This window comes from Cyrtonyx montezumae, unplaced genomic scaffold, assembly GCF_038088225.1.
Source record: "Cyrtonyx montezumae isolate F1298 unplaced genomic scaffold, pur_monq_1.0 scaffold_2, whole genome shotgun sequence".
In the NCBI taxonomy this organism is placed as follows: Eukaryota; Metazoa; Chordata; class Aves; order Galliformes; family Odontophoridae; genus Cyrtonyx; species Cyrtonyx montezumae.
In genome coordinates, this window is record NW_027071936.1 from 16,200,259 (window position 1) to 16,226,940 (window position 26,682).

The 26,682-nt window shown below is 39.1% G+C and overlaps 1 protein-coding gene across 2 annotated transcripts in view; it reads left to right on the plus strand.

The window, feature by feature from the left end:
- Positions 1-26,682, plus strand: part of GRID2 (glutamate ionotropic receptor delta type subunit 2) — a 637,449-nt gene that overhangs the window by 466,424 nt on the left and 144,343 nt on the right. For both annotated transcript variants that reach the window (XM_065736492.1, XM_065736493.1), the window contains 2 exons: positions 2,233-2,394; positions 9,443-9,562. In XM_065736492.1, the coding sequence (XP_065592564.1) occupies positions 2,233-2,394; positions 9,443-9,562 (282 nt within the window). The remainder of the gene's footprint in view (positions 1-2,232; positions 2,395-9,442; positions 9,563-26,682) is intronic.

Consider the following 26,682-nt stretch of genomic DNA (forward strand, 5'->3'; position numbering starts at 1 on the left):
TTAAGCAGTACTATTAGTGAAGGAACAACAATGCTTAATAATTGCTGAACTCTGTACTCTTGAGTCCTATTAATACTTGATGAAAGACCAACTATATTTCTCTTGGATTAGTAAGTGCATCCTTCTTCGTGTTCTTTGAAAACAGTCTTCCATTCCTATGAGAATAGGTTATAGAAACTACCTTGAAAGCAATGTTATTTTCTCGGGAAATGATGACTTGGCATCTGTAGCCCTTCATGTACCAATTTAGTCTCGTTAGTGACCTTATTGCCTGTTCTCTCTAGAGGTGTTGTTTGGTTTTTTTTTTCCCCTTCGGTGAAGGCATATTTAAAATAAAACTGTCTCACAGCATAGCAGTAATTCCTTTTTCTCCCTCTAAAACAGAAGTCCCCTTGGTGATGATTTCTTTGGGGAAATATGAATTTAACTGAAAGGCTTTGAATCTTTTTAGTTTTAGGAAATAAATAGATAAATCATCCAAGTTGTTTTGAAAATACTCGATTCATCTAAACCCAGATACTCGATCCGTGCTTCTAATCTTGTCACGTGCAGTGATGCCTAGCCTATGCATCTGCAGGAAGCAAATTAATTCCTGTGTGAATATTGAAATGGAAATTCTCAGAACCACAGGTATTATGGCAGGAGTTTGAATAAGAATTAAGAGCCAAATACCAGAAACAATGAGTGAAGAATTTCTGTCATTTAAAGAAAAAGATATATATATGTAAGGATCACAAGTTCCGTGCATTTCTGATTCTAACAACATGGAGTTGAAAAGGCAACAGGGAATCCTGGGAGTTTGTTTGGGGGGAAAAAAGGCAGAGCATAAGATCTCCTTCGGTAAGACACAGAGGGCAAAATAACCCAGGACATTCTGGCAAGGGAGACGGATCGCCTCCTTCCTCAATTCTAGGCAGGGAAGGAGTCTGTCACGAAACCTTTATGTGAGAACTGCACATAGCGTATTGCAAATGACACAGGCAAAGCCAACATAAAGATAGAATTTACATGATAAACTAAGTAGCATTAAAAAAAGGTATACGGAAAGGGTTGGACAAGACTGGAGGTGTTTTTTTTTTTTTTTTTTTTTTTTTTTTCTGTTGTAAGGTAATTTGCCCATCAGTGTCTCAGATCTTCAGCATTATTGTGCTTCCTTGGCATATATCTACTTGTAAAGCTGTCAGAATTTCCCGATCTTCAGATAAAGAGGCAGAGTAAAGGTATTCTCCACGAAGTGTAATAGTTTCCGGTCGTAAGTGCTCTTAAAGGCTTTGAGCAGAACACCTACGTGGAGCGACCTTTATACACAACGGTCATTCTATTCCAGGAATCTAGAAAATGTCTTTTGACATATCTGATGGAGAAAAAATAAATATATATATATATCAGCAACTGTGGCTCAGTTAGCAATTTGCTGCTGGCTAATTTGTTTTCAGGGATTAGAAATGCCCTATAGCCCCGTATGCAGTACAGCTGAGGAAACAGAGCTTCCCTCAATCACCACAGGAGGCCCTATGGCTTCAAATGACCAGTAGATCATCTAAAAGTAATATTCTCAAAGGCACTTCCCATTTCTAAACGTTGTCTTTTGCTGAGCACTTGCATTCAGTATCACTGATGTTTGGTTTTTGATGCTGCAAGGAATTAATAGGCATTGCCAAATACTCTGACAAGAAATGCTGTAAACTTTGGAACAGGAGGGCAACTGTACAGAGAGGGATGACGTCACTGGGTCAGATTTTGTACAAGAAATTGCCTCCATCACAATTGCCTGCAAAAGCAAAACCAAGCAAAACAAAAAGCCAAGAAAGCCATGCTGAAATGGTTTATTAAATTTTTCATAGCGGCTGCTTTTTGAAAGAACAGACAGCCTTAAACAGAATTTGATGGTGTTCAAATATCTAACAGTGGGAAAATTGGAAGTTCCAGGTATCTGGTTAAAAATAAAAAGAAGTTAGCTGGTCCCTTAATCCATCCTGTGGAGCTATAGCAGCGATTGGACTACCTGTACTTTACGTGCGTGTAGTTTGTTGCTGCAAATCAATTGTAACATTACAGCCACTGGTTTCTACCAGTGCCAAAGAGAGGACTTTTTTACTCGTGTTTCCTTCTTACTACCAAATAAGTCATTTAATTACCAAGGGATTACGGGTGCGACGAAACAAATGATAAATTCTGGCTGCTGTCGGGAGACCACGCATGCTGTTACAACGTTATATTTTATCTTCACAGATTTCCAATCTGTACATATACGACACTGTCCTTCTGCTGGCAAATGCCTTTCATAAGAAGCTAGAAGACAGGAAGTGGCACAGCATGGCCAGCCTGACCTGCATCAGGAAGAACTCTAAGCCCTGGCAAGGAGGACGATCCATGCTGGAAACCATCAAGAAGGTACCTTTTTCTGTACTTTATCTTCTTTGGTTCTGTAGTATTCCGGGAGCAATTACTTTGGAGATGTGTACTATTCTTGGCCAGTACCATCAGAGTCTTTTCAAAGCTAATGTTTTGATATAATCACCAGTTCTGAATGCAAACCCAGCTGTTTCTTTTCCATGTCGTACCTGTATATTGCCTTTTCACCAAAACTACCAAACACTAGTAGAAACTAAAATCCCTTTGAAAACAATACATTGCAGTTTAGGAGGTAAAGCGGAAAGACATACTAGATTTATTGTTTACTAGTGGAAGAAAATAAGTTTGACTATTACACACAACTGATGTTCTTTGGAGTTTGATGTTGCACTACTACTGAAATCAGAATAGTGCAATAATTGAAATGAAAGCAAGGCAAAGTCTGTTAAGTAATCTAGTCTACATCTCATCATTACAGAACATTTTCTTACAGTGGAGTAGACAGTGCTCTATCCAGTGTTAAGCTCTCATTACTTCTCTTTGAATATTACTTCATACCTAAATAATGCTCCTTCCCAAGACTCTTTTACTGTTCTTCAGCTTGAAATATATTTTTCCTACTTATGCCTTTTATTATGATATTTAAAGGCCCGCATCATTAGGAGGCAATTCTCACAACGTTCGAAGTCATTATTTAGTCAAAATATGCATAGGTTCTTCATTTACCTTTCTCTGTAAGCTATTCTATTCAACCTCGTTATGTTATTGATGTCTTTCATAAAACTGCCTTTTCATTTGCCGCCATGCACTTTCTCATAACGTATATTTACATTTAAAGTGCTGTCAGTACCGCCACTGCAAAGACAAAAATAAAAGGTTCTTTATTTATGGCTTTCATTCGAAAGACATAAAAATCATTTAAAATATAATGTTGTTTCAAGAAGTTGCTGTTCTGTATTAAGTCTTTAACTACACAAGAAAGAATGATGATGCAGGCAAAATGTAAAGCTCCTTCGAGCACTGTTGTTGCTCTTTATTAGTTATTTTTCAGTCTGAAGTCATGACTTTCAGCTACTCGAATGGAATCTGAGGACTGAAGCAGTCCTCAGATTCCATTCGAGTAGCTGAAAGTCATGAGATTGCAAAGGTAATCCAGGAGAGAGGCAGTTGACAGTCTTCAGTGGTTCCAAAGTAGTATCGCTGGGCAATTTCAAATCCACACTTGGAAGTCTCATGTATTTTAAGCTACTTCGCAAGCAAGGCTAACTCTGAAATTTTCCTTATCGACTTGCGCTTTGTAAATATTATAGTGCACTTTTTCATTAATAAAGGTATTTCTGCTTATACAAATTCTAAAGGGAAGTCTGAACCACAAAAGTCAAAATGCCCACTTCCACATTAGAATTAGATATTACTGTGTGAATAAGAGTTCAGGCAAACTCTGATGGCCCTGCGAGCAAGTCTAAATTTGCTTTTGAAATTAAAATCAATAAAAGGACTGCTGACTTGTTGAATTTACAATTATTTGCTTGCTTGTGACATTTGTGGATGTGAGACTGATTTTGTTGTCCTACATAAATGCCCTTCGTACTGTGTCCGACCACCATTGCATCTTTTTGCATTTCAGACAGCTAGGATTTGTTCCATTTTTGCTACATTCCCCTAGTTAGCACATCCAGTTTATCTTCTTCAAATTCCCACCTCCCTGAAATGATGTGATTAATGAAACAGTCTCCTCCTGTGACCATCTTGAAGACAGTTCATCAGGGAACGTGGATAGAAATGGACACTAAATTATGAAAGGCATTCAAGAAAGTAGGAGCATGTGGAGATCCAGAGATGTGGTTAGCTTGCTTAAAAATGAATTGAATGTCATGACAATTCTTGGCGTGCGCAGCTACTCGGGCTTGTTTCCTGTTGCCTTTGGGTTTCTCTGCTATTTGAATGAGATGGCTTTGATAATAAGCCACTTTACAGGTGTAAATGAAAGAATCCAAGTTCTTCTTACACACTGCATTGTGCTGACTGAGATTAATTTCTGGAGGCAACATGATAGAATTCAAAACCAAAATGAAACCTACAGCTACAGAGAAATTTTTTGTGTGTGCGTCTTCACCACTTCCGTCCCTATGTGAAGGAGAGTTAAAGGTTGCTGCTGAGAGCTGGAATTCTGCTTCAGTTTTGTGACCTTTTCAAAGCTTTCTCTTTGATTTCATTGGAGTGGTTATGTAGAACTTTGAAATCACAGTTGAGTATTTTGAAATGAAAATACTGACACTGATGAAGTGCCAGGAAAAAAAAATTGTGAAAGGAAAATGAAAAAACATTTAATCTCTGTTCGAGAATCCTTCCATGTTTTATGTTGGTTCTTTTTTTTGTTTCATTTCTTTTTTTTTTTCTGATATTTTTCCTCTTTTGCTCGTTGAACTGAAAGCAAGTGGAATAAGAAGTATTTCTCATAAATTTGCCAGTTTTCATTCACTTTAATCTTGAAAGAAAAGATAACAGGAAAAGAAAACAGAGAAAGAAAAAAAAAGTGACCAGGTGTTACTTAAATTGTTTCAGAGTGAAAGACTCTGACTTTTCATTTTGAAATCATCACTGTTTCAAGAATACAAGGTATATTGGGAGATACTGCTATAGCTCATACCAAAGATAACATGTACATTCTTAAGAGTCCCTGCACAATTGTAACTATAACTTCAGAACAACCAGTATGAAGTAGCTGGAATCACGGTCTTCTCCATCCTGCCCCTCAATCCTTTGCGATTTCAGTGGGTGTTGCATTGTAATCAAGAACACTGGTGGTGGGGAAACAGTTAAGGAATTGATGACTAATTGCAGGCTGCCTCCCCTAGAAAAGAACTAGCAGTGAAGTAGCTGTTCTGTTCTCAGTAGCAATGTGGAGGTGATGTTGCCATCTACTGCTGATCACAGCTGAGCTCTTTTTTGCCGCTAGGAAAGCAGAAAAATGAGAACTAGAGGAAGCTTTTCTGGAAGAAAATCTGTCTTCTAGAGTCAGAGATCAAGAAACTGCATTATCTGGCAGGCTTTTAGCTGCCCAGGGCATCTCCCTCTGATTTCCAGAGGGAAAAATAGGAAAAGAGATGGGAAATCTATGTAAGCTACACACTGAGGAAGGTAAGAGAAAGGAATGCTGATTTACCATTGGCACCACTTGCTAAAAATAGCAGAACTGTGGTAGAAACTAGAGAGAATAATTTTTTTTTTTATGATTATTGAGATAACGTGGAAGAGCAGAGAATGAGGGGGGGGGTTTAAAGCATTTCAGAGATTTCTTGAAATAACAGAATGGCTTCCCGAATCATTCCCTGCTGAAACTGGTTACTTTTTATTGTTGAACGTTGTATTCCTAGGTCACTATTTCTACAAAAAAAAAACTTCAGAAGCTCGGTTACTATACAAATTCATCTGATTGAATAAAGTCTAAAAACCATTTTAAGCCCAATGAAATTAATAAAAAAGACCTAATATCTTTTTCTGTGCATTCTGGATCTGAATGAGTAATTAGATTCATCAGGAAATACAATCCTACTAATGAATTTAGCCAGCTCTTGCAATTAGACATAAATTCACTTCCCTAATAGGAACTATCCTCAAACACATGCCCTGTTGTATATTTCTCAGTAAAGCTATTTCGCAGTGAGAGTGATAATTATTAGTGGAGAATAATTCTACTGTTGGAAAAATTAGTCTTCCCGAATAGCCTGAAAATAAATGCAAGTAGGATTATATGGAGGATCAACTCAGGAAAATGACATCCAGTCACTGCGTATATCTTTTCTCTCATCTCTTCTTCTGATCTCTTCCCGGTCACGTTTGTTTAGCTCGCTGGCAAACAACAAATTTTTAGTGCTAGCAGCAGCATAAAGAATATTCCCTTGAGGCAAATGGGCTGTAACGTGTGCTATTTCATGAATCACGGAGAGGAATTGTTAACTGGTTATGGTTTCAGACTTGTCAGTGATGTTCAGTAATGATGTGAAAAAGATGCCAAATTGTTGTTCAGGTAGTAGCTTAGCTTGTCTTCGCAGGCACCTGAAAACAGCGTCTTTGGTCGTGGACTCGAGAATTTTTTAAACATCAAATTTCTTCAAAATTAAAATGTGAAATTAATATTTGAGGCTTACAGTGTTTTGTTTTTTTTTTTGTTTTTGTTTTCTGACAAACAGCCACAGGAGTTTGTTTTTGTTATTTCCTTAATTGCAAAATATGTCACATCCGTGCATAACCAGAATCCGATTAGCAAGTGTGAGAGCAAGTGATATACTTAAAAATTAATGTCTGGTAAGCTGACATTCCCATGCAAAGTCCTGGCTGCTGGGTAAATAATACTTTCTTCAGGGACTTCCTTGCAGTATAATAGTGCCTAAGCGTACATAAACTGTAGTTTATCTTGCCAGTCTAGACGGGACTCAAGTAGGCTTCCACTATATTACCAAGCTTTATAGTAGCTCCGCAAAGCCCAGAGCGGTAATCAGAAACACAAGTAAACCATTTTTGTTCTAACAACTGACATTTCATTCTTCAGTTTTAAATGTGTCAGGAAATTGCATGGTTGTGGCTCAACCTTAGAGAAATTTTAGAGTAGATAATAAATCTGTCTTCTTCTTTTTGCAAATAATATTGTTTCTATAAGTTAAATGGATTGAAAAATTTCTTCGACTCTTACCCATTATTTTAATTAATGCTGACATAACTTGGAAAAATGTCATCAGGATGTTACTGGATCAGTAGCTGTCATAGAGATGGTCATTTCCTCTGTGATTTCCTTCCACTGTGCATCAGAAGAGGGATATAAAACACCTGCAGTAAATCAGTTAAGGCTTTAGAGGGTGAAAGACTATGCAGAAAAATGCGAGCACTGTCCTGAAACTCATATTTGGCAATATGCTGTGCCTATCCCTCAGCCACGAGCAGTAAAACACATAAAAAAGTTATGCAGGGCACCGAAGAGTAGCAGATGCACAGAATAGTGTTGCCTGGCCTTCACTGATGGGCTGACAGGACAGGTCCCAAATAGACCAAAGGTGGCAGGACCTCTATGGAATTCCCTATCAGATTCCAGTGTTGTTTTTTATTATATGGGTGGTTCTGCTCTGTTTTGACTCTATTTTGTTTGGGTTTTTTTTGTGTTTGTTTTACTTTCCAAGCCTGGAACATTGCCATATCTGAGCACCTATTACTCTATTGTTCCAGAGCGGACGCGCTCTGGGAAAGAAAACTCTAACCAAAGACACTTGTATATAACAATTCTTCAAAGCGTGAGGAGATTACCAAATAGATGAATGAGTTATTTTGTTGCGATGGTTACTGCCAGGTTTCAGACAGATTAAAATAACTTACTGACTTGCAGTTTATATTTTGCTCCAACATTTGCAGTCATTTAAAAATCAAGGCAAGTAAATTTACGCAGTGATTTGGATAAAGATTCCATTTCAAAATCTGTTAGTGCATCTGTTGGCTGTGATAGTTAGGGGCCATGGATGTCACGCCAACCGTAGCGACGCGCATCAAAATTGCCCCAGTGGCTCTCGCCTTGTGCAGAAGAGTATGCGGATGTACCCTTAATCAGAAGTGGTTTTTTCCTTCTGGCATTTCATGTGAAGAGTAGGGATTATAGAAAAGGTTAAAAATACATATACATCCAAAAATATTTATTGTTTTTAACTTAAAAAGGAACTTCATGCAAGATGCAGCAAATGTTTCCGTGAGAATTCGAGTGTCTAATCTTAAAGATTTAAAGGTATTACCTTGACGAGCAAATTCTTCCTTTTTATTGTAATTACGTTAATGTTTGACCAAAGGATGACCGCACACGTTTTTTTAGGTCACGCTAATCTGTAATGCAAATACTGTACTCCTGCCTGGATTTTCTCCAAATTAGAAATGTGAGAACAGAGCTATTAAAATCGTGATTCAGCAGTGGCCAGGTTCTTTGGTATTTTGCGCTGCAAAAATTTATTTTCCAATTTTTTCCGCTTGATATCATAAAACCTTTAACTGGAGAAGTGATTAGAACTGAAAAACTCTCATATTATGTTTTGAAGAAAAACTATGCATTTTGTATGGTTTTATCATGGATGCAGATAGTTTTATGTGCATACTTAAAATGTTGCAAGTTTCTTGGATAAAGCAGATCAAAGATGTAACTTTTTCTTATCCAAAAGAATGAAAATGTTCTGTGGCTTTCACTGTGGGCATTTCACGTGACTCTGTTGATTTTAGAGTTCCACTTTATCACAGTTCTTATAAGAGGCTGAAATATGTGTCGTGTTGAATTACTCTGGGATACATTCTGAGAATTGTTGCAGTCTGTATCGCCTTCTCAGTTCTGAGTCTTTATAGTACATGCTCACTGTCTTTTTTAGTATTTTAACTGCTTGCCTAAAATGTAAAGCAAAGTAGAAGGAAGCATGAAAACTGTGTGTGTGGCTTATCTGATGTATCCCTAGTATTAGTGAAGGCTTGCGTAGGAAAACAGACAAATGACCACATAAAGATAAACAAATCCCTCACAGCTTCTACAGATCACGTACGTCATCTCAAAACATAACCAGTGTAATTCAACGTAATTTAGCCTGATACCCTGTTGAAGAATGTTTTGGGTGATTAAAGTTTGAGGAAGACAAAGAAATTTTTGAGTATTTTTTTCGTATATTTGTCTTTCGGCTTGCTTCCATTAAAATTATTTGCAAAACTGTTTTTCTTAAAATGCAAATGGAATTTCATGTTCCTCTGAAAGGACGAAGAACAAATGTTGGTGTGCAAATATGATAAGACTACTGCTAGATCTCAGCATATTGTTGAATTGGATTCTTTTGTGAAGAACTTTAGTAATACAAGAACAATTTAGAGGTTGTAATTTTGGGGGAAAATACGGTCTTTAGAAAACAGTGCTACCTCTGGTAATTGTTTATATGCGCATATATGGGTATGTATGTATCCTGTATAGGTAGTACACTAATCCCCTAGAGAATCAAAACATAATTGTCTACTTCTAAATTGTCACTCCATTCTTCTTTTAAAAAAAATATTGTCTGTTTGTTTATTTGTTTCCCAATAGGGTGGAGTAAATGGCTTGACTGGAGAACTAGAATTTGCAGAAAATGGGGGGAATCCCAATGTTCACTTTGAGATTTTGGGGACAAACTATGGAGAAGATCTTGGCAGAGGGATCCGCAAGGTGAGGCTACATATGTTCTATCAAGACATTGTTTTTCACTTGATTTTTTTAGTCTTTTTTTCGTGCCAACCAGACAGAAAAATATCTGATGGCAGATATTGTGTTATATTTGGTTGCCAGGAATGAGAAATGTTAGAAAAATCTTTAATTTTTTGGTACCCTTCCACTTTATTAGTGCAAAGAGGCGCTGCTGTAGGACATGTTGATCATAATTTTGTTCGTAACACGGAGTATGTTAACCTGCTGGTAGGCTGTCAGAAAAGGCCAGTTTTGTTTGGTTTGGAGCCTATTTTAAAAAAAGCATATCTTACACCAGAAGATGTTTGGAGCACCCAGATTTATGCTTGATATTTATGGTCACGGTAAGATGTTTCAATTGTTGATTAAAATTTATAGCTACGTAGCTACAAAATTCATAGCTAGGAAGAGAATATCTGTTGTAAGATGGACAAAAATCGTGTAATTCCTTGTTTTAATTTCTACTAAATCATCCTGTACTTACAAATCTTTTCAGAAAACATGTAAAGTTAGTTACTTAGCTGCCAGACAAAGACCAAATACTGGGAATTGGATTTTTTGGGTAAATAGCATACACGTACGGGAAAAGGAACGAACCTCCTGTAGATTTAGGAATCTCTATCCTTAAATTTGTATGAACAGACCACTATCTGACGTGGAGAACGATGCAGAAGTCACATCGTACCTTTTAGGAGAATAGAAGACAGATAGATAGTCTCTTTCAGGAGCAACAATTCTTCAAAGATAAACCTTGTGAAAGTTAATACCGGGATTTTTTCCATTTAGGGTATTGGATCGTGCTATTTTTTATAGGTGAGAAACCTGAAGGGATTGTCTCAAAGCAGTTATCTTAATACATGTATACTGCTTCCATGTGTCAGTGTCACTGCATGATGAAGTGCATCATTTGTCTGCGTACCTTCTGCAGTAAAAAGATAAGTGCTCTGAAAGAAGAGTGAGATAAATAAGAAGTTAAAATTGACTCTAAACTCCCAGAATTTCTCCTTTGATTTTCATCAGAATTGTAATTCTATTCCTGCTGTTTCAAGCTCCATTATATCATCTGTTGTCAATAACGTAGTACACACATGTGCCTGCGGCTATGTCACCTTCAGCAAAGATCCCAACAGATGCTTCAGAAGCTAAATGGGGCTGGATCTTGTTAACATTTGGAAGGACGCTTTGCAAAGCCTTTAGGCAATCAGAATGTTGGATGAATCCGTTTCCCTCACCTACAAATTGAGCCTGTTTCAACATATTTGGGTTTGATTTATTTTCCATGCTATGCATTTAGGAGCTATTTATTTTTCAGGGCAACTAAGTAGTCTTTCCTAAGACAAATCCATATGACTTCATTTAATTTAATTGATTGAATTTGGGTCGCTTTTGACTTCAGGCCTTTGAAGGTGAATGCCTTCAAAGATAGGATGGGGGGAAATGGCCACAAACTGAAGCATAGAAAGTTCCACACAAATGTGCATGGCAACTTCTTCACATTGAGGGTGACGGAGCACTGGCACAGGCTGCAGAGAGAGGTGGTGGAGTCTCCTTCTCTGGAGACGTGCATGACCCGCCTGGACGCCTACCTGTGCCACCTGGGCTAGGGAGCTGCTTTGGGAGGGGGCTGGACTCGATGATCTCTAGAGGTCCCTTTCAGCCCTTACAATTGCGTGATTCTGTGAAAGCTTACACTTAAAGAGGAAGCTAATGAGCACGGGCACACAGAAATTTGAGAAGTAATGAGAGTGTAAAACAGGCTTTTTGGATCCTCCTTGTATATCCATTACTGTAGCTCCAGGACAAAGAGACATTGATTGTCTTTGGAAGGAAGTGATTGGTCAAAGAGAACGGATTTAGGACAGAATATCTTTGGACCGTGAAATTCAGTTTTATGAGGCCTTGTTCGGAGGAAAATCAAGGTTAAAAAGATTAGATTCCGAAAGCATGCGTTTGTATTTCGTTTTGCAAGAAGAGCGTTTAAAATTTCCAGAGATTACTGGGAATTTTTTTCTGTTGAAGGTAGCACTGTAAGTGTCTATATTCTGAGTCGGACGATGCTCTGTAGCAAGTTTTTTTTTAAAAAAAAAAAAAAAGCATCCAGAGCAGAAACGATTTAATCTGTTCCAATACCTTTTTCTAAATGACATTCAGTGATGCAGAGAAAGCTTTAGAAAGAGTCCAGATGTACTTTTGAGAGAAAGGAATTCTCTTGAGAAAGGCAGTCTTGTATATACTGTGAGAATGTATCGTTCAAAAAAGTTCGCAACAATGGATTACTTATTCACTCACATGTATTTATTAACGTGAATTGTAAAGGAATTTAAAATAATTGTGGTATTTGTAGTCAGTGTCCACCCTAACCCTAACAATCCAGCTGGGGATCCTTTAACAATTACATCGGAGATAGAAAAGAAAATATTTCTTTAAGGTGAAAATGCCAGACATTCATTTTACTCTATTGATAAAAGTTCATGTGTTTTCTTTGAGTTTTTATCTTTCAGAATGCAATGCGCTAGTGCTGGAAGCAAATTGTAATACTTACAGGAGTCACGTATATTTTTGTTAGGAAGGCTAACAAAGTACGCTTCAGTTTTTCCACATATTTAGTGGTCTCTCTACGGCACGGCCTAAATTTCTCAGCTCTAGTGGAAGCAGCTGCAATTAGGAGGCTGACTGAAACTTCTAAACAAATTCATCTTTCCTAATTAATATGTTTTCAAGTACTTCTGCAGATGATAAAAAGATTAAAATTGTGACAAAAGGCCCATTGAAGTCACTGGGACCAAAAGTTCACATCAAGTCAAGTGTGTAAATTATTTATTTATTTTTCCTAACGAATAACCGATTGATTGTAATTAAAGCAAGCAACGTTTTAAAGTGCACTCTGATTTCTTGAGTGTCCGAATTCTATTTGAAGTCAGTTCTGCTTGGGTCAGAGAGTTATTCTGTAACTTCGGAAATGTTCACCTGTATTCACGGGTTAATAATCCTGGGACTCAAAAAATGCAAACAGTTTTGAAGTTATCAAGATGTTGCGTTTATTTGTCCCCACTGGCCAATTTTTACCATGTACCTAGTAGAAGCTGTGTGTGGGTCCCCTCCTTCCACTTCCGTGTGTTAACAGACCTGGGAAGCAGCGGGAGCACTGATGTGAGAAGTCATTGTGTAAGGGTATTTCATCTAGCGAAGAATTACCAAATTCAGCAGATTCCGGGATTTGCCTGAAATACAAATTCTTCATGCTACTTATCTCACCTGATGCACTGTTACATCTGTAAATACCATTCATCACCTTGCAGACCGGACGTCGTTTAAGCTGTATGTGTTGCCAGGGTCAGACGCTTGGAGTAAAACAACCAGATCACTGCCAGATACTGATTTTATTGAAACCAGTAGTGTTTCAGTCCCAAAGGAACTGCAGAAAAACTCTTGCCTTTACGTATCCTGCTGTGGCCTGTGTTTGTGCAGATATAGTTATACCCAGTGAGAGACAAGGGAGTATTTCTGACATTTCTCTGTCGGCATTTGTCTGTTGGTGTTTGACATTTGAGTATGTATTCTTTGACATTTAAATTTTAGCGCAATACTTTTATCTATACTGTTGAAGTAAAAGCTGCCATTCCTCTGAATAACCATCCGACATACAAATGAATGAAAGGGAGCTCACCGCTCAGAGGAGTGCTGTTTTATATCTTAGCGGTGTAGAAAGCAGCGCTGCAGTAATAAAGTGGTTTTCATGTTTCATCCATTGCTCCTTGAAGTACAGAGCGGGCTCATCCTCAGAGGCTTTGGGGTAGACCTTTTGAAGTTTATAGGACTTTCTTGCTCTTCCCACACTGTTTTTCTTACCGCGTATGGGCAATTGGAGACCATGGTGCGTTTTGCCCTGCCTTTCTATCCCTATTAGCATACACCCACCTCCTATGGATTTTCTTTCTCTTCTCGACTAGGTTCTGTAGTTTCCTCCAGCCAGCCTTCGTCTCCCTCTCTGCACCTCAATGTGCTTGCCGGGGCTCAATTTGCATTCAGATTACCTGGGGTTGTCTCAGAGCAAGCAGGAAAATGGATACCCTGAGTGGGACGGCTGAGTCACGCAGGATGCTTTGAGCCTGCAGCGTTTGGTAGGATTTCATGGCTCCGTCCTAAATGTTTTTCATGTGATGACCTTAAGTAGAAAATGTTGCAAATCTTAACCCAAGGGGTATCTATAGTGCAAAGCATTCTTCACGTGTATGTGGGTGAAGAAGCCGTAGTGCCTAGCAGCTGTGGTGTTCCTCTCCTCTGCTAGCATGAGCGATGAGACCTTCCCTGCAGCATCAATTCATGCAGATTTTTTTTTTACAGATTACGATTACGTGTTGCATGGAACGTGTTATAGTTGCGATATTTATTCAAAAACGTGAAAGTTCTTTTGCTTTTTTTTTTTCCTAGTAAAATGATTACGGCTTCTTCTGCTTCATCAGAGAACAACTGGTTATAATCGTGGCTTTCTTTTGTCATCCGGTATATCTGTTTTTCTTACATTCGCTCCAAGAAGCAACGGTGTGAATTTGGCTTCTCTTGTGGGGAAATTTCTCTCTCTTCTGATACATTTAAAATGTAGTTTTGTTTTGTATTGGGGGGGGTGGGGGCATCTTTCTTTCTCTAATTTCCTCTTTCTTCGTTAGTTAAAAAAAAGTCGGGCAGCTTTGCTGACTTGTTAGCTAGCGCTATGTAATCACCGAGAATGGAGACAGCATTTCCTTCTTGTTTAGCTACGTGAAGCAAATTATAAGTTCAGCTGTTCTCCCTGTGATCACGATCAAAGGTAGAGCCCTGCAATGTGATTTAAGAATGTATATGTGTCAGCAGTTGGTGCTTGAAGCTGTGGTCCGTTCCAGCTGCTTTTAAAGGCTGACATGCAATTTATGATGCGACTGAAAGATACGCTCACGATTTTCAGAGGGTTATTGATGGTGTGTTTTTCAGGGAATTTAAAAGAAATGCCGTGTCTGCTCTGACTGTAGTATTGATAGAAACGATAGACCTGGCACCGTACTGAAATGATACTCTCTTTAAATAACTTGACATACATGAGTGTTTTTTTAAAAACGAAATAAGCTACTTAATGCCAACAGTAAAGAAGTAATGAAATACCTTAGTGGACTGGGACTTGCTACTCCAGTTCAGTGCAGTTTTTATACCTGCTGAAGAGTAAAATTTCCTTCCTTTATTTAATGCTGTTCAGTGTACGAAGATACAGTGAGCAGTCCTTCGCTTTCTGCCAGCTTCTTAAAATTTTTAGTAGCATCTCAGTGAAATTTGATTTGGCTTGGAGGTTTTTTTCACATGCACGGTGAACTTTGTGTTAGTGGAGAGCGATGAGTTGCTTGAAAATGCAACTCTGGTTAGCTTAAAAAGTCAAACTAAACAAAAATTGTGTGTATTAGACTTTTGAAGGCCAAAGCAAGAGAAAACTGTATTTCTGAATTTTGTAAGTCTTAAAAAAGTCTCTCTTTTGCTTTTGAATAAAGCATACTCTTTTAAAATGTGAGACTGCAGAAAGAGACAGAGAAGGGACTCTGAGTATTCTGTGGCTTACCACCTGGAAAAGAGATCCAAATGCCGCTGTTGTACAGACAGGTGCCTGCCCTGAACCCAGGCTGTTTCTTCAGACAAGCAAAGTCTGTTCCCAACAAAGTGAAGAAAAGAAGCTAGAGATAGGTACAGTGCCTCAGTGGATTCGGCCAGAGGAATACCGAAGGACAAGGTTCAAGTCCTTCTAGTGATCGTTTATTTATACAAAGCAACTACTATAGGATGTGTTATGAGCAACCTACACGTTCCCTGTGAATTATTCACTTGTGGACTGGGACATCCACCAGGAATACATGAGCCTGGATCAGGTAAAATTAACCAGAACACAGAATCTCAGACTCCAAATAAAAGCCCACAAAACCAAGGCAAACTTAGTGCAATAGCAACATGGGATTCCGCCTGTTTCTCCAAAGAAGAAGATCAGTAAGCCGTGTCTGCTGAACCATATAGTCAGCATTCGAACGCTGAGGGGCCAGTCGTACGAGAGCCGACTCTAAGCTGTGAGGTGGGGTAGGTGCCCAGATTTCTCAGTCTAGAATATTAACGTTGAATGGCAGGTTAAAATTTGTCATAAACGACCGAGGTAGAGGATGATCTAGTTTTCAGCGTGCAAATGGTTTGCTTTGAGTTGTGACATTGCTAGAGTTTGAGGAGATGATCTTGAACCCCCAGAATGAAAATCTTTCAGGCCACCTAGTAATCGCATTTTGCTCCTGGAATAGGAATGGTGGGGAAAAGAGAAAACGCAGGGTGGCCGGAGGGGACAGCGCAGTGGGACCCGGGGGAGAAGCATTGGTGTCAAACAGACATTTCCCTCGGGTGCTTGGTGCTCTGTAGTATTTCTCTGGGCGGTTTTGGCAGGGATGTGTCTGTCTGTATTTTGCTCAGCATTTCCATCCTTGTCAAAACTGATATGGATGTTCTTACTGTAAACTGCTTTCAGTGGGATTGAGACTTTTGACTGATTATTTTCATTAGAAGGAGACAATTTTTTAATGTGTTTTAAATTATATAGTTTCATTCTTTGTATTCATATTTGTTCAGCAGGATAAGAGGATATATTTTACATCCCTCGTGTTAAAAATGCGGTTGTCTTGACAGGAAAGAACAGGAAAAACATTTTCCCATTTCAAAACTGTGTTTTTAATTTCCCTTACTATGTTGTTATGACAGTGGACACTTGAGCAAGATCGGCCATTAAAAACAAAACAAAACAAAAAACTGTTTGTGTCAGTAACTCTCATTTTTCACTGATAGTGTTAAGAAAATGCCTAACCACAGCAGCTCCCACTTGATTATCGTGCACTTAAAAGTGGACATAAGAGCATAGCGTGCTACAAAATGTCATTCTTTCACTTTTAGAAATAGATATTCTTTTTCTCTGAATAGAGGAACGTGCTTTAAGTTTGTTAAAAAACAACAAATGAATAAACTGGGATGAGAAGGACAATTTGGATTGAAACACTGGTCAGGTTAATATGATGAGGGGAACTTGGTTTGTTTACATCAGACGATTTTCCTTCATTTTTTGGTTCCCTTCTTCCTCTTGCACTTGTTACAGCTGTCCACAGGCTGAGCAGACCAAGGGACTTTTTTTCCAAGTTCAACAACTGAAATTAGTAAGCATTTTCAGTTCTCACTGTGATTACTTGGGTAACTTTTGAAAAATGTTTGCTATGGCTATCTTTTTTTTTCTTCTGCCTAAGAAGCTGTGAGAGCCTCACAGTGAACGTGGATCTGCAGAACTGGCTGGCAAGTTGCAGTGGATTTTTATCCTCGTATACTTCGGCTGAGCACATTAGCTTTGTAACTAATTTCTGAGATCTGAAGTGCTTGGGAACTTTGAAGTGCCTCCAAAGTGACATTTTAAATAATGTCATAAGAAAGTGTGTATGATTATAGAATGGACTTAATGCTTCATTGACGTCCCAGGCAGCAATGCTGCTATGTGATTTTGAAAATCCCATTAGGGACTTCTCTTCACCTTTAAGGGAGCACTCGGTGTGCGCTGCTTCAAGAATGTTGTTCACCGTTCCTGAAATTAGTAGAATAGAGCACTCAGCTCAACCTGAAATCGTGTTCTTCAAGATAGAGATTCTCGGTGAAATGTAGGTAGATTTCAGAATGGAAGCGTTTAACGTTTGTCTTTTGCTGTTCAGAATTGATTCGTTTTTGACCAGAGCTATCATCTGATGAGAAGTATTTGATTTCTCGAATAATTGTAACTGAGATCAATGCACATTTTTCAACGGGAAGTGCACTAGAGGTCTTGTCGTTGATTCATTTGTGAAAAGGAGATAACAACTAGATCTTCAGCCAATTAAATATTTCCGTTCAAATTTGGATGTAAACCAGGCATAGTCAATAATTAACGGTAATTGGAAAACCATGTAAATAGGAGAGATGAACAATAAAAAGTTGAGCTACTTCTTTTAACAGGAGACATAAAGAGACAGTAGTGGGAAATGGGTCATTTAGCTTTAGCTTTTGAGGGTGCTGAAGGGTGCTGTTCAGCTCTTTGACTGAAGAGCTCGATGCACAGCTGGGGGAATGCTGGGAAGCGTAAGGGCTATGATACAGATCATAGGGCATAATATGCGGTACTTCATCTACAGCGATTTTACCTCAATTAATTGTGTTGTCTTTATTTGTCTTTATTCTGAAGAATCGTAAGACGAGATTGACAGGATTAGATGGCCTGCCGTGTCCCGTCGAGACAGAGCTGTGGGTCCCCGTAGTACTGAGCTGTTGCTAATATGTACATTTATCGTGAGGGGCTTTTACTTGAAGGCCGTGTTGTTTTAGGATGCTGAGACTCTGTGTTACGCTGAAAGATCTGGGGGGCTCACGTCGATCGGAACTTTGCTGGCACAAGTTTTAAAGTCGACAGATCACTCTTCTTTCCTATTGAGGTTGCTTTGTTCCAAGCTAACCTTTTTTTAGGAAAATAGGAAAGCATGTGTGATTCGATGCTGAATGCTTGTGTACAGCGGTGATGAAAGCAAGGTTTTTTTTAGCTGGTTTGCTTGTGGAAAGACTGCATTTCATTGATCTCGATGTCGAATCTCATTTTATTGACGGTAGTCTCTGGTATTCTCCTGAAGTAGGATAAACAACCGTGGTAAACCCAGTGCCCGTTGCCTTTGGGGACGTAGAGTGTTTGGTGGCATTTTCTACTACAACAGGGAGAACACAAGAGCAAACATTTTTACCATGTTCCCCCTCCTCCGGCTGTGGGATACAGGAGAGCTAGTCAAGTCGTAAGATGTTTGTGACAAACAGGTAGGTGAACCCAATGAAAATGTAGGCTGCGCAGATTTCCACTTAGAGCAGCCTCCGTAATATATAGGTAATATCTACCACTCAGTCTTCACAGCCCTGGGAGTAGGTTTACAGTGGGTAGAAATGTGACTTCATCTGTGAAACTGATGAAGACTCCCAAATTCGTCGGTACGGCTCAGTCACGCGTAGGCAAGTGTCAGAAAATATTACACGAACAGGGAGGTAAGGATCAGCCATCCCATCCTCCAGTGAGAGGAGAGTGGTGCCCACCAGGGAGAAGAGCTCAGGTTACTTTGAGCGTCCCATTAGGGCTAGGTGAGAAAACGTGTGTGGATACTGTGATTAGCTGAAGAGGAAGAGGAGAAATGGCGTGTCTGTGGAAACTGGAAAACTGTGGAACTGTGGAAATTGCTTTCTGCTGCTATTAATGCAACGCAGCTGAAAGTTCAGTAAATTTGTGTTGTGCTGTTTTTAAGACAGATAAGAAACAAATGGGGATATCTGAAAAGACAAAGAGAAGTGATGTCAACTTAGATAATCCTTGCTTATATAGCATTTTAGTGTTTAGCTCGTGTATTTCACAGTACGGCAGTTTAGCATGCATAAACCTTCATTTGTTCTGAAGTTTTGAATTACTTTTTCTTATGTATCAGACTAATTTCGGAGTTATTAGTATTTTGTTTTGTCTCAAAATTGCATTTATAGCAATGCTAAGTTATGTCTCCCGTGTCTCTTCCTGCAATTAGAAGAATCTTAGAAGCTATTGCCAGAGAAAAAAAGTTGCTTCTGTGTAAGTAGGAAGGGCCACCTCCTCGTACTTCTCAAGTTCTTTTCAGACGATAAAGATGAGGATGGTGAGGCTTTTGATGACTTCATAATATTTATAGTTCTTTCGTAATATTGATTTTTATGATTCAGCCCTAAAAGTACAGTGTTCAGGTTTTTGCCTGTTCTGCAGTTATGATATAGCGCCTTAATCAAAAGGTAAGTTAAAGTAAAAATTAATAATAAATATTCTTGCCATAGTGTTTTTTTTTGCTTAAAAATGTACTGCAGAGGTGACAGAAGGAGACAGGTATATATTGTCTCAAGTACTTCACATTTTCATCCCCATAAGCAGAAGTTACTTTTCTTGATACAAGCTCTTTTTCTGAGAAATTAATTGTTTCAGGGAGGGAATATTATATTTCAAGCAGTGTATATCTAGCAGCTGTGGGAGCTGTGTTAGTAAATAATCTCAGTCCTACTTCCAGTCCTACTTCTCTCCGTTTCTCAAAACCTGTAAAACTTAATATGGCAATTTCTTTCTGAAGTGTGGCAGTGGGCTGAATACGCTTCTCACGTATACGGGAAAGGATAGGGTGGAATTTTCCGAAGAAGAGTTTGGATTGGCATTTGAACTCAAATTAAAATTGATACATATAAACAATTCTGTGTCAGCTTTAAAAGAGCCACTGGAATGGATTGCAACCGAGGATATTAAACTAATGGTGACGTTAAGCTAACCATTTGCTATGACCGGTAAATTTAAACAATCTGCAAGAAGCAGAAACGTTTATCAAGAAAAAAGTACGTGATATACTACTGTAGGAAAAAGTGTCTCTCTTTAAAAATATAACAGTTTTTTTTTTTTAATCTGTACGTTGTACAGATATATATCTCAGTTGTAGGTTATCTAAGATAAATATATAACATAAAAACGTCAAGTAAGAAATAGTTTAGCTAGGATCTAGTTAAATAGCCAGTATCCACGGTCATCACTCACTTGGAACTGTGGCAGTTCATGCAATGACATTAAAATATCCACAGAACATCTAAAAAGAGTATCAGTCCCACTCGTGCTACAGCAATGAAATGGTTTTGTAAACCCTTCTTCCTCGTGTCATCCCTGTTTTCATTAAGAGCCATCTTCACCTTCCTTTTCATCCTTGACCTGCAGCAACCGCCTCGCTTTGCAATCCCCGTACGAGCCGCTTTCGTCCTGCTGCTGCTTCGTTCAACTTTTCCCTCAAATAACAAATTCTGCTTCTGAAGTTGGAGTCTGTATCGGAATGTTTTGCCTTGCAGTGTGCTACGCGGGGAGGTTGTAAGCCCCACAGTAGTATCGCATTAGCAAAAATAAAGGTTCATGCCTTGCTGAGAGACCGCAGGCAATGGTGTAAAATGCACGAGAGGTTCACAGTGAAAAAACCTGCTCAGACGTTATGTCCGAGCTTTAAATTATACTGGTGCTCTATCTGCTGTCCTAGCAGTTTTGGTCACGTAAAGGATTTTAACTAGCGAAGGTATTCGATATCGGAACTCCGTGGAGTTTATTCCAGAACAGGGCAGCAACTTATGAAAACAAAGTGCCACATAAGTGAACGTTTGCTATCTCTGCAAGTTTTTGTATGAGGAACAGATAACGTCAACTTTCCGTTCTACAGAATGGTAATGTTATAAGGAAACATTTTATCCGGAAATACAGTCTACGGTATTTTGGTAGTCAAATTCTCTACTCCAGATTGTAAGGTACAGCCTGTGTTTCCCCCACGTGTTGCAGCCTATTTGATCACAAATTATCTTCGGAAATAAATTTGAAAGGCTAAAGTAATTCACAGCTTGTTTGGTCTACAGTAAACGTATAATGAGTTTCTTGGTATGCCTGATTGTGGATACTTAAATTGATTTTTCTGTTTGGCCTTGGGGCTTTCCGTACACGGAACATCGTGTGGAAGTTACTGTCCCCTCTTGCTACTGACTGTGCTGTTGAAGACCTGACGATCTGCTTGTTTTTGGCATTGCCGCTTATTATATCTGCAGGAGAGCAAACGTGAAAAGACCACCTAAGTGATGGATATCTTTCCGCACGAGGATACAATCTTTATGGGGTTTTGTGAGTGTAAGCTTCCAACGGATTGCATTCAATAGGAATCGTAGCTCTGAATGCAAATGTTTTTAGCGTCCCCGTGTATTAAAGAAATTCTTTGCAGCCCAATGGGAAAGGAGTTTCCCGTCGAAGCGGTTTCATGACAAAGGTCTTTATGCTGCTGTTTTAATTTGGGAGAGAAAAGGTTAAACGTGATAGGCAACCTATGTTTTTTGTTTTTTTTTTAATGACATCATAGCTATTCTTATAGATCATTTCTTTCAAATTATTTTATAAATAATCATCATTCTTATTCCAGTGATTTCATGTCTTTTTAGTACTATTGGACTCTTTTCTAACTGCTGTGTGATATCCAGATTGTCAGTCCGTTAGTCATCAGAAGCTGTTTCTAGTTTGTTGTACCACTTTAGCATATTGAGGAAAATTATTTTTACGAGGAAAAGTGAGTACATCAGTAAAGAAAATGTCAAATGTTATGACATCTTGTTAAAGAAATGCTTTTCCTCAACATTATTATGCTTTTTATTTTGTTATTCGTTTCACTTGCTGTGAAAAGAGAGGCAGTACCTACGTGGAAATGTTTGGTCTAGTTAAGCTAGCTTTAGATATGCATAAGTATGGAAAGAGAGAGTGAAATGAAGGGTATCATATTTTATTACTTATTAATCTTTTAACGGATATTTTCAAAGGTGGCAGGCCGAGTACAAATACGTAACCGTGTGCCAAACTGGCCAGGTTGTATCATTGGCGTGATCTCCCCGTTCGATATAAACACCGACTTTCTGTACGCAATAAAGTATTTTCCTCTGGATTACATCTACCCCTTGAAAGTTTTTTTGATAAAGCAGAAATCCTGGGTCTGATAATAAAAAAGAAAGATGAGAACGCTTGAACTAATTGCTTTTGCCAGCCATACTTTTCAAACCACGGGTGTAACGGAAGACTCAGACTTTCTAGAGGCTATTTACTTGAAGATACCACAGTACTTCGGAGGCCAGAAATAAGAGCTGTAACAGATATTTTACTGTCAGATTTTGGTGGAGCGCATTATAAGCTTCTCAACATAGAATTCCATTGATAACCTCAGGCAAAGAAAAAAAAAAAAAAAATAGAGTGTACTGACTTCTCCCAAAGAAAAGTCAATCATCGTGAACGGCATAGGACAGCAACTATGACAAGATCCTTAGGAGCTGGGGAAAGAAGCAGCCCTCTACCTTGTCGCTCTAGATTTTGACAGAAATGAAATCGCAGAACAGGGCTGAGGTCAAATCCACATATTCTGGAGAAGTTACCAGAAGATTTGAAATTTTTTAAAAAAAGTTGCTATTACCTTGTCTGTAGAAGGCAAGTGGCTCTTAATACTCTGCTTTGAAAAAACTGTACGAATTGGGAAAAAGAAGTAATCTTATTTCATAGGATTTGTTTGTTTTGATCATTTTTTCTTTCTATTTTTTTTTTCCCCAGTTCTAAACAAAAGATTATATTTACTCAGGGATGGGAGGATTGTAGTTAAAAATAATACAGCATCAGTTAAATGCACCACAGATTTTGAAATTAAGCGTCTGCGGAGATTATTTGCTATCATGCTCGCTGTTAAGGGATGTGGCCGTTGTGGGAGATCTAATAATCGGAGATATTTCACTGCCCTCTCTTGGCGAGATTTGAAATTGGTCTCTCCGGTTTCTTAAGCCTTGACACAACAATAAAAAGGATTTTCCTTGATTCCACTGTTATTACTAGGAAATCATTTCAAGTGGGACGTTGTGGATTAATAGGCATCCATAAACCTTTCACGAGTGTACTATTTACTTCAGCTTAAACCTCATCAGTCAGCTCATTGGTTTGATCTATGATGTGTGGACAATTGCGTATTGGAATATCTATCCGTTAATTCGTTTATGTGGTTCGATCTTATGCAAGTGTAATGACAACATATCCTTTTTCATAAATGCGTAGGGGAAAAATTAAAATATCTTCAGCAATATCTCCGTGCCTCACGAACACTGAAAAAGCTAATGCCGTTTCACTTACTTGCTGGAATGATGATGTTGTCACTATTTTATTGAAACCTATCAACTCGACAGCTGACTCAGGTGCATATGTTAACCAGTCATCTCCCTGTACGATACGTTGAGAGAGGAACTGCCTAGAAGACAGTCTAAAACTGTGAAAGGAATCTGGAGATATTAGCCAGATAAATTCCCCGTTCATTTCCAACGTCTATCAATATTTTTCCTCCTCCAAATATATGAAATGTTAGAATTTGTCATGTTTCCTGAGTTACCTCCAAAGCATTGCTTCTGCGTGACGTTTGAGAGCATTGAGAAATCACGTACGGAGCCTTAATCCGTGACTGATTTCCTAACCTCACCCTACCACGAAAGGTGTTGTGGAGCACATCGCAAAAACATGAGCAATGATTACATTCGATTAGATTACATGAAGGATTGTAATTGACCTCCAGTTAATTCTGTGCTTTGCTTCAAAGTAATCACGCAAACTTTTCGATGATAGCGTCATTGGTTAAGGGAGAATGTGAGTGTTTACAGCAGGAGAGATTGCAAACCGGAAGTACTGTGGGTTTTGTTTGTATGGCTTGCAACTCCTGGAAAAAAATCCTTTTTGATTAAAGCTAAGGTCTACCGTCTAGTTCAGGATGTTTATGGTATGGCGATGTTTATGAGGGGATGAGTACTTTAAAGTAAGCCCACACAAGTATTATCTTTGCTGAGGTTTTTTATCAGGCCAAAGAAGTAAAAGAAAGCAAAAATTTACCGTCTGTCCGGGGCCACTTATGTGGTTTGGAGTGCAATGCTCTCATTGATGCTGAGAAATATTAAAACCCAATTTACCTGTGTTGGTAACAGCATAGCAAAATAATTTGTCTGTGTAAGACGTTTTTATTCCGATCAGTGACTTGTTGTGTGGAAGCTCGTGTTTGGTATTTCTCCATCACGAGCTGCTTGATTTGAGAGGACGGAGCAGTAGATATGTTGGTATTAGCAAGTTTGAACTAAGCCAAGAAAGCAGCAACTTCCAACGGAAAGGCTGAACGGGAGATGAAACGTGATGGAAAGGCGAGGAGAGAGGGAAAGGATTTGCACTCTTACTGTTTAAAGTCACTACTGCCCTCTGAGCAACTGTTACTGAGCAGGATGTCTTCCAGAAAAGTTTTCTCCTATCCTGTCTTGCGCCGTGGCCTGACTTTTCACCGGAGGGTTGTTAGGAACTCAGAGGATCGTGACGCTCATTGTTTGCTCTGCACCCAGCAGTGCCTCTCTTTGAGCACCTGGTGGGGAGCAGGCGGGCTTTTCTGGCACGTGGCAGTATCGGCGGGTCTGACTTGTAATGAATGAAGGCCGTTCTTTGTAAGAATTCTCTCGGCTCCCCGGCAGTTGAGCCAATCAATCTGTAAGGAGCTTTTGCAAATGTCACCTTGCAAACTGACTGCGTGCTTTGGCAGGAAATTAGAAGCGGCAAAAGCAATTCAAGAACCAGGTTGAGAAATGGTTATTAATTTTTTCTTCTTTCTTTGCTGAAAGGGGAAACAATCATATCTCTTTCAGCGCGCCCGAGTAAGAGGAATCATGACACGTTTTAAAAATGTCATGTATTTGATGCAGCAATCTTGGTACACGGTGTTGTGAAATGCCTCAGGGCTGCCACGCAGTTCCCTGTCTGCTTTCTTTTGTAGCGGTTATTTCAAGTCGGCCTTGCGGGATATCTCCCATCCCCTAATGCATTTTTGAAGGAGACATATTCATGACTGGCTGTTGTTCTCTACTGACTCTTTCTGCAGTAGTAGAAAGGCCAGCGTTTAAACTCGGAAATACAAACTTGGCCGGCTGGTGCATTTCTGCGCCTTACCTGTGTCAGGGATTTGACTTGTCTGGACACACGCCAACTGGAGGTGAGTTTTATACTCAACTGGGGCACATCGGAGACTTGAGGATGGGGCGAGCCTGCAGGATGTTAAGGAGGGTGGTAGGGTGATGTCTTTCAATCACGTTGCGTCTTCTCTGTTCCTCTCCGGTTTTAGTTTCTGATATCACGAGATGATGCCACAGGAAGGATTTTTTTTTTTTTCAAGTTCCCCCTTGAATGTGGGAAGAGAAGAGTTTGGAGGAAGAGAAGCTGTCTGGGGAGAAATGAGGGAAGAGAGAGAATATGACTGCTTCCTGTGCCAGCCTCCTGTGTTTTACTTGTTGTGTTTTTGCCATCCAAGAGGGTTCCAAGTACGCCTAGTCAGCGTGAAATGCCAAAAGCGGGATACAGCCAAGGGCTGTAGAGCTGTCTGTGCAAAAACGATTTGCCCAGCCTCAAATACAAGATGTGCAGAAATCCTGAACAGCTCAAAGGTGGTGTGCGATTGCGACTCCAGGTCTTTCTAAAGACTCGAGGCTTTTCTCAACGGGAGATCCTATATCTTTTGGAAATCTGTAATTCATGAGGTGCCTACGTTGCTAGGAGGGATCGCTTGCTGCAGCTCTGCACAGTTGTTTTGTCTTATCGGTCTCTTATTGTCTTTTTTTGTATTCTTTGTGTTGGCCAATCTTTGAGTGGAAAGACACCCCATCTCTTCTCTTCCCGTGTGCTGTTATAGTATTGGAAGAGTAGGTGTTCAGAGCTTTGCAGCCACCGTATCCTTTATAGTAACGATGGCCAGATTATGCCTGAGATGGTCGTAGGACATTGTGCCTGGGGTTTAACTTCTGCGTTTAATAACTTTACAGGGAGCTGTTTGACTTCTCCGTTTCTCTTTTTTTCTCACTTGCTGGCCGTTTTGTCCTTACCTTCCTGACTCGATACTTCCGTGTCATCCGTTTTTTCCTTTTGTTAATTTTTTTTTAGTATTTTTTCTCCCTCTCTAACTTGTTCGTAGATATACACGAGGAAGCTATTTTTTTTTCTTTTTCTTCTTCACAAGGAGTCGCTTACCTGACCTTTATCGCTATAATGTTAAGTGTGTTACAAGCCAAGTGACTCGGGCGGGTTATTAGAAGAGGGTCACTTACCATTTATGTTTGGTTTTAGGCTTAGATGGAGCACTTCGTTAGTTCTACCAGGAGTCCTGATGACAGATTTAAGAGAAAGAGATTGCTTTATCTTATGTTCTTATCTTATATTACACTGTATTCTCTGGTCACAATTGGATATCGCTTAGTATAGTTTTTTTTTTTGGGGGGGGGGATTCATTTTTCCAGCCACAAGGTATTTGTCAGTGTTTACTCCTCAAATTCTGTCCCTGATGTTTGAGCATTAGTAGATTTGTTAGACTTGAGCGCACAATATCTGTGGAATATTGGATTGTTTTTTACTATTGGCTTGAGTTATTCTATTTGATAGATCCTCCTAGCTGTAAGCTGTTTTTATG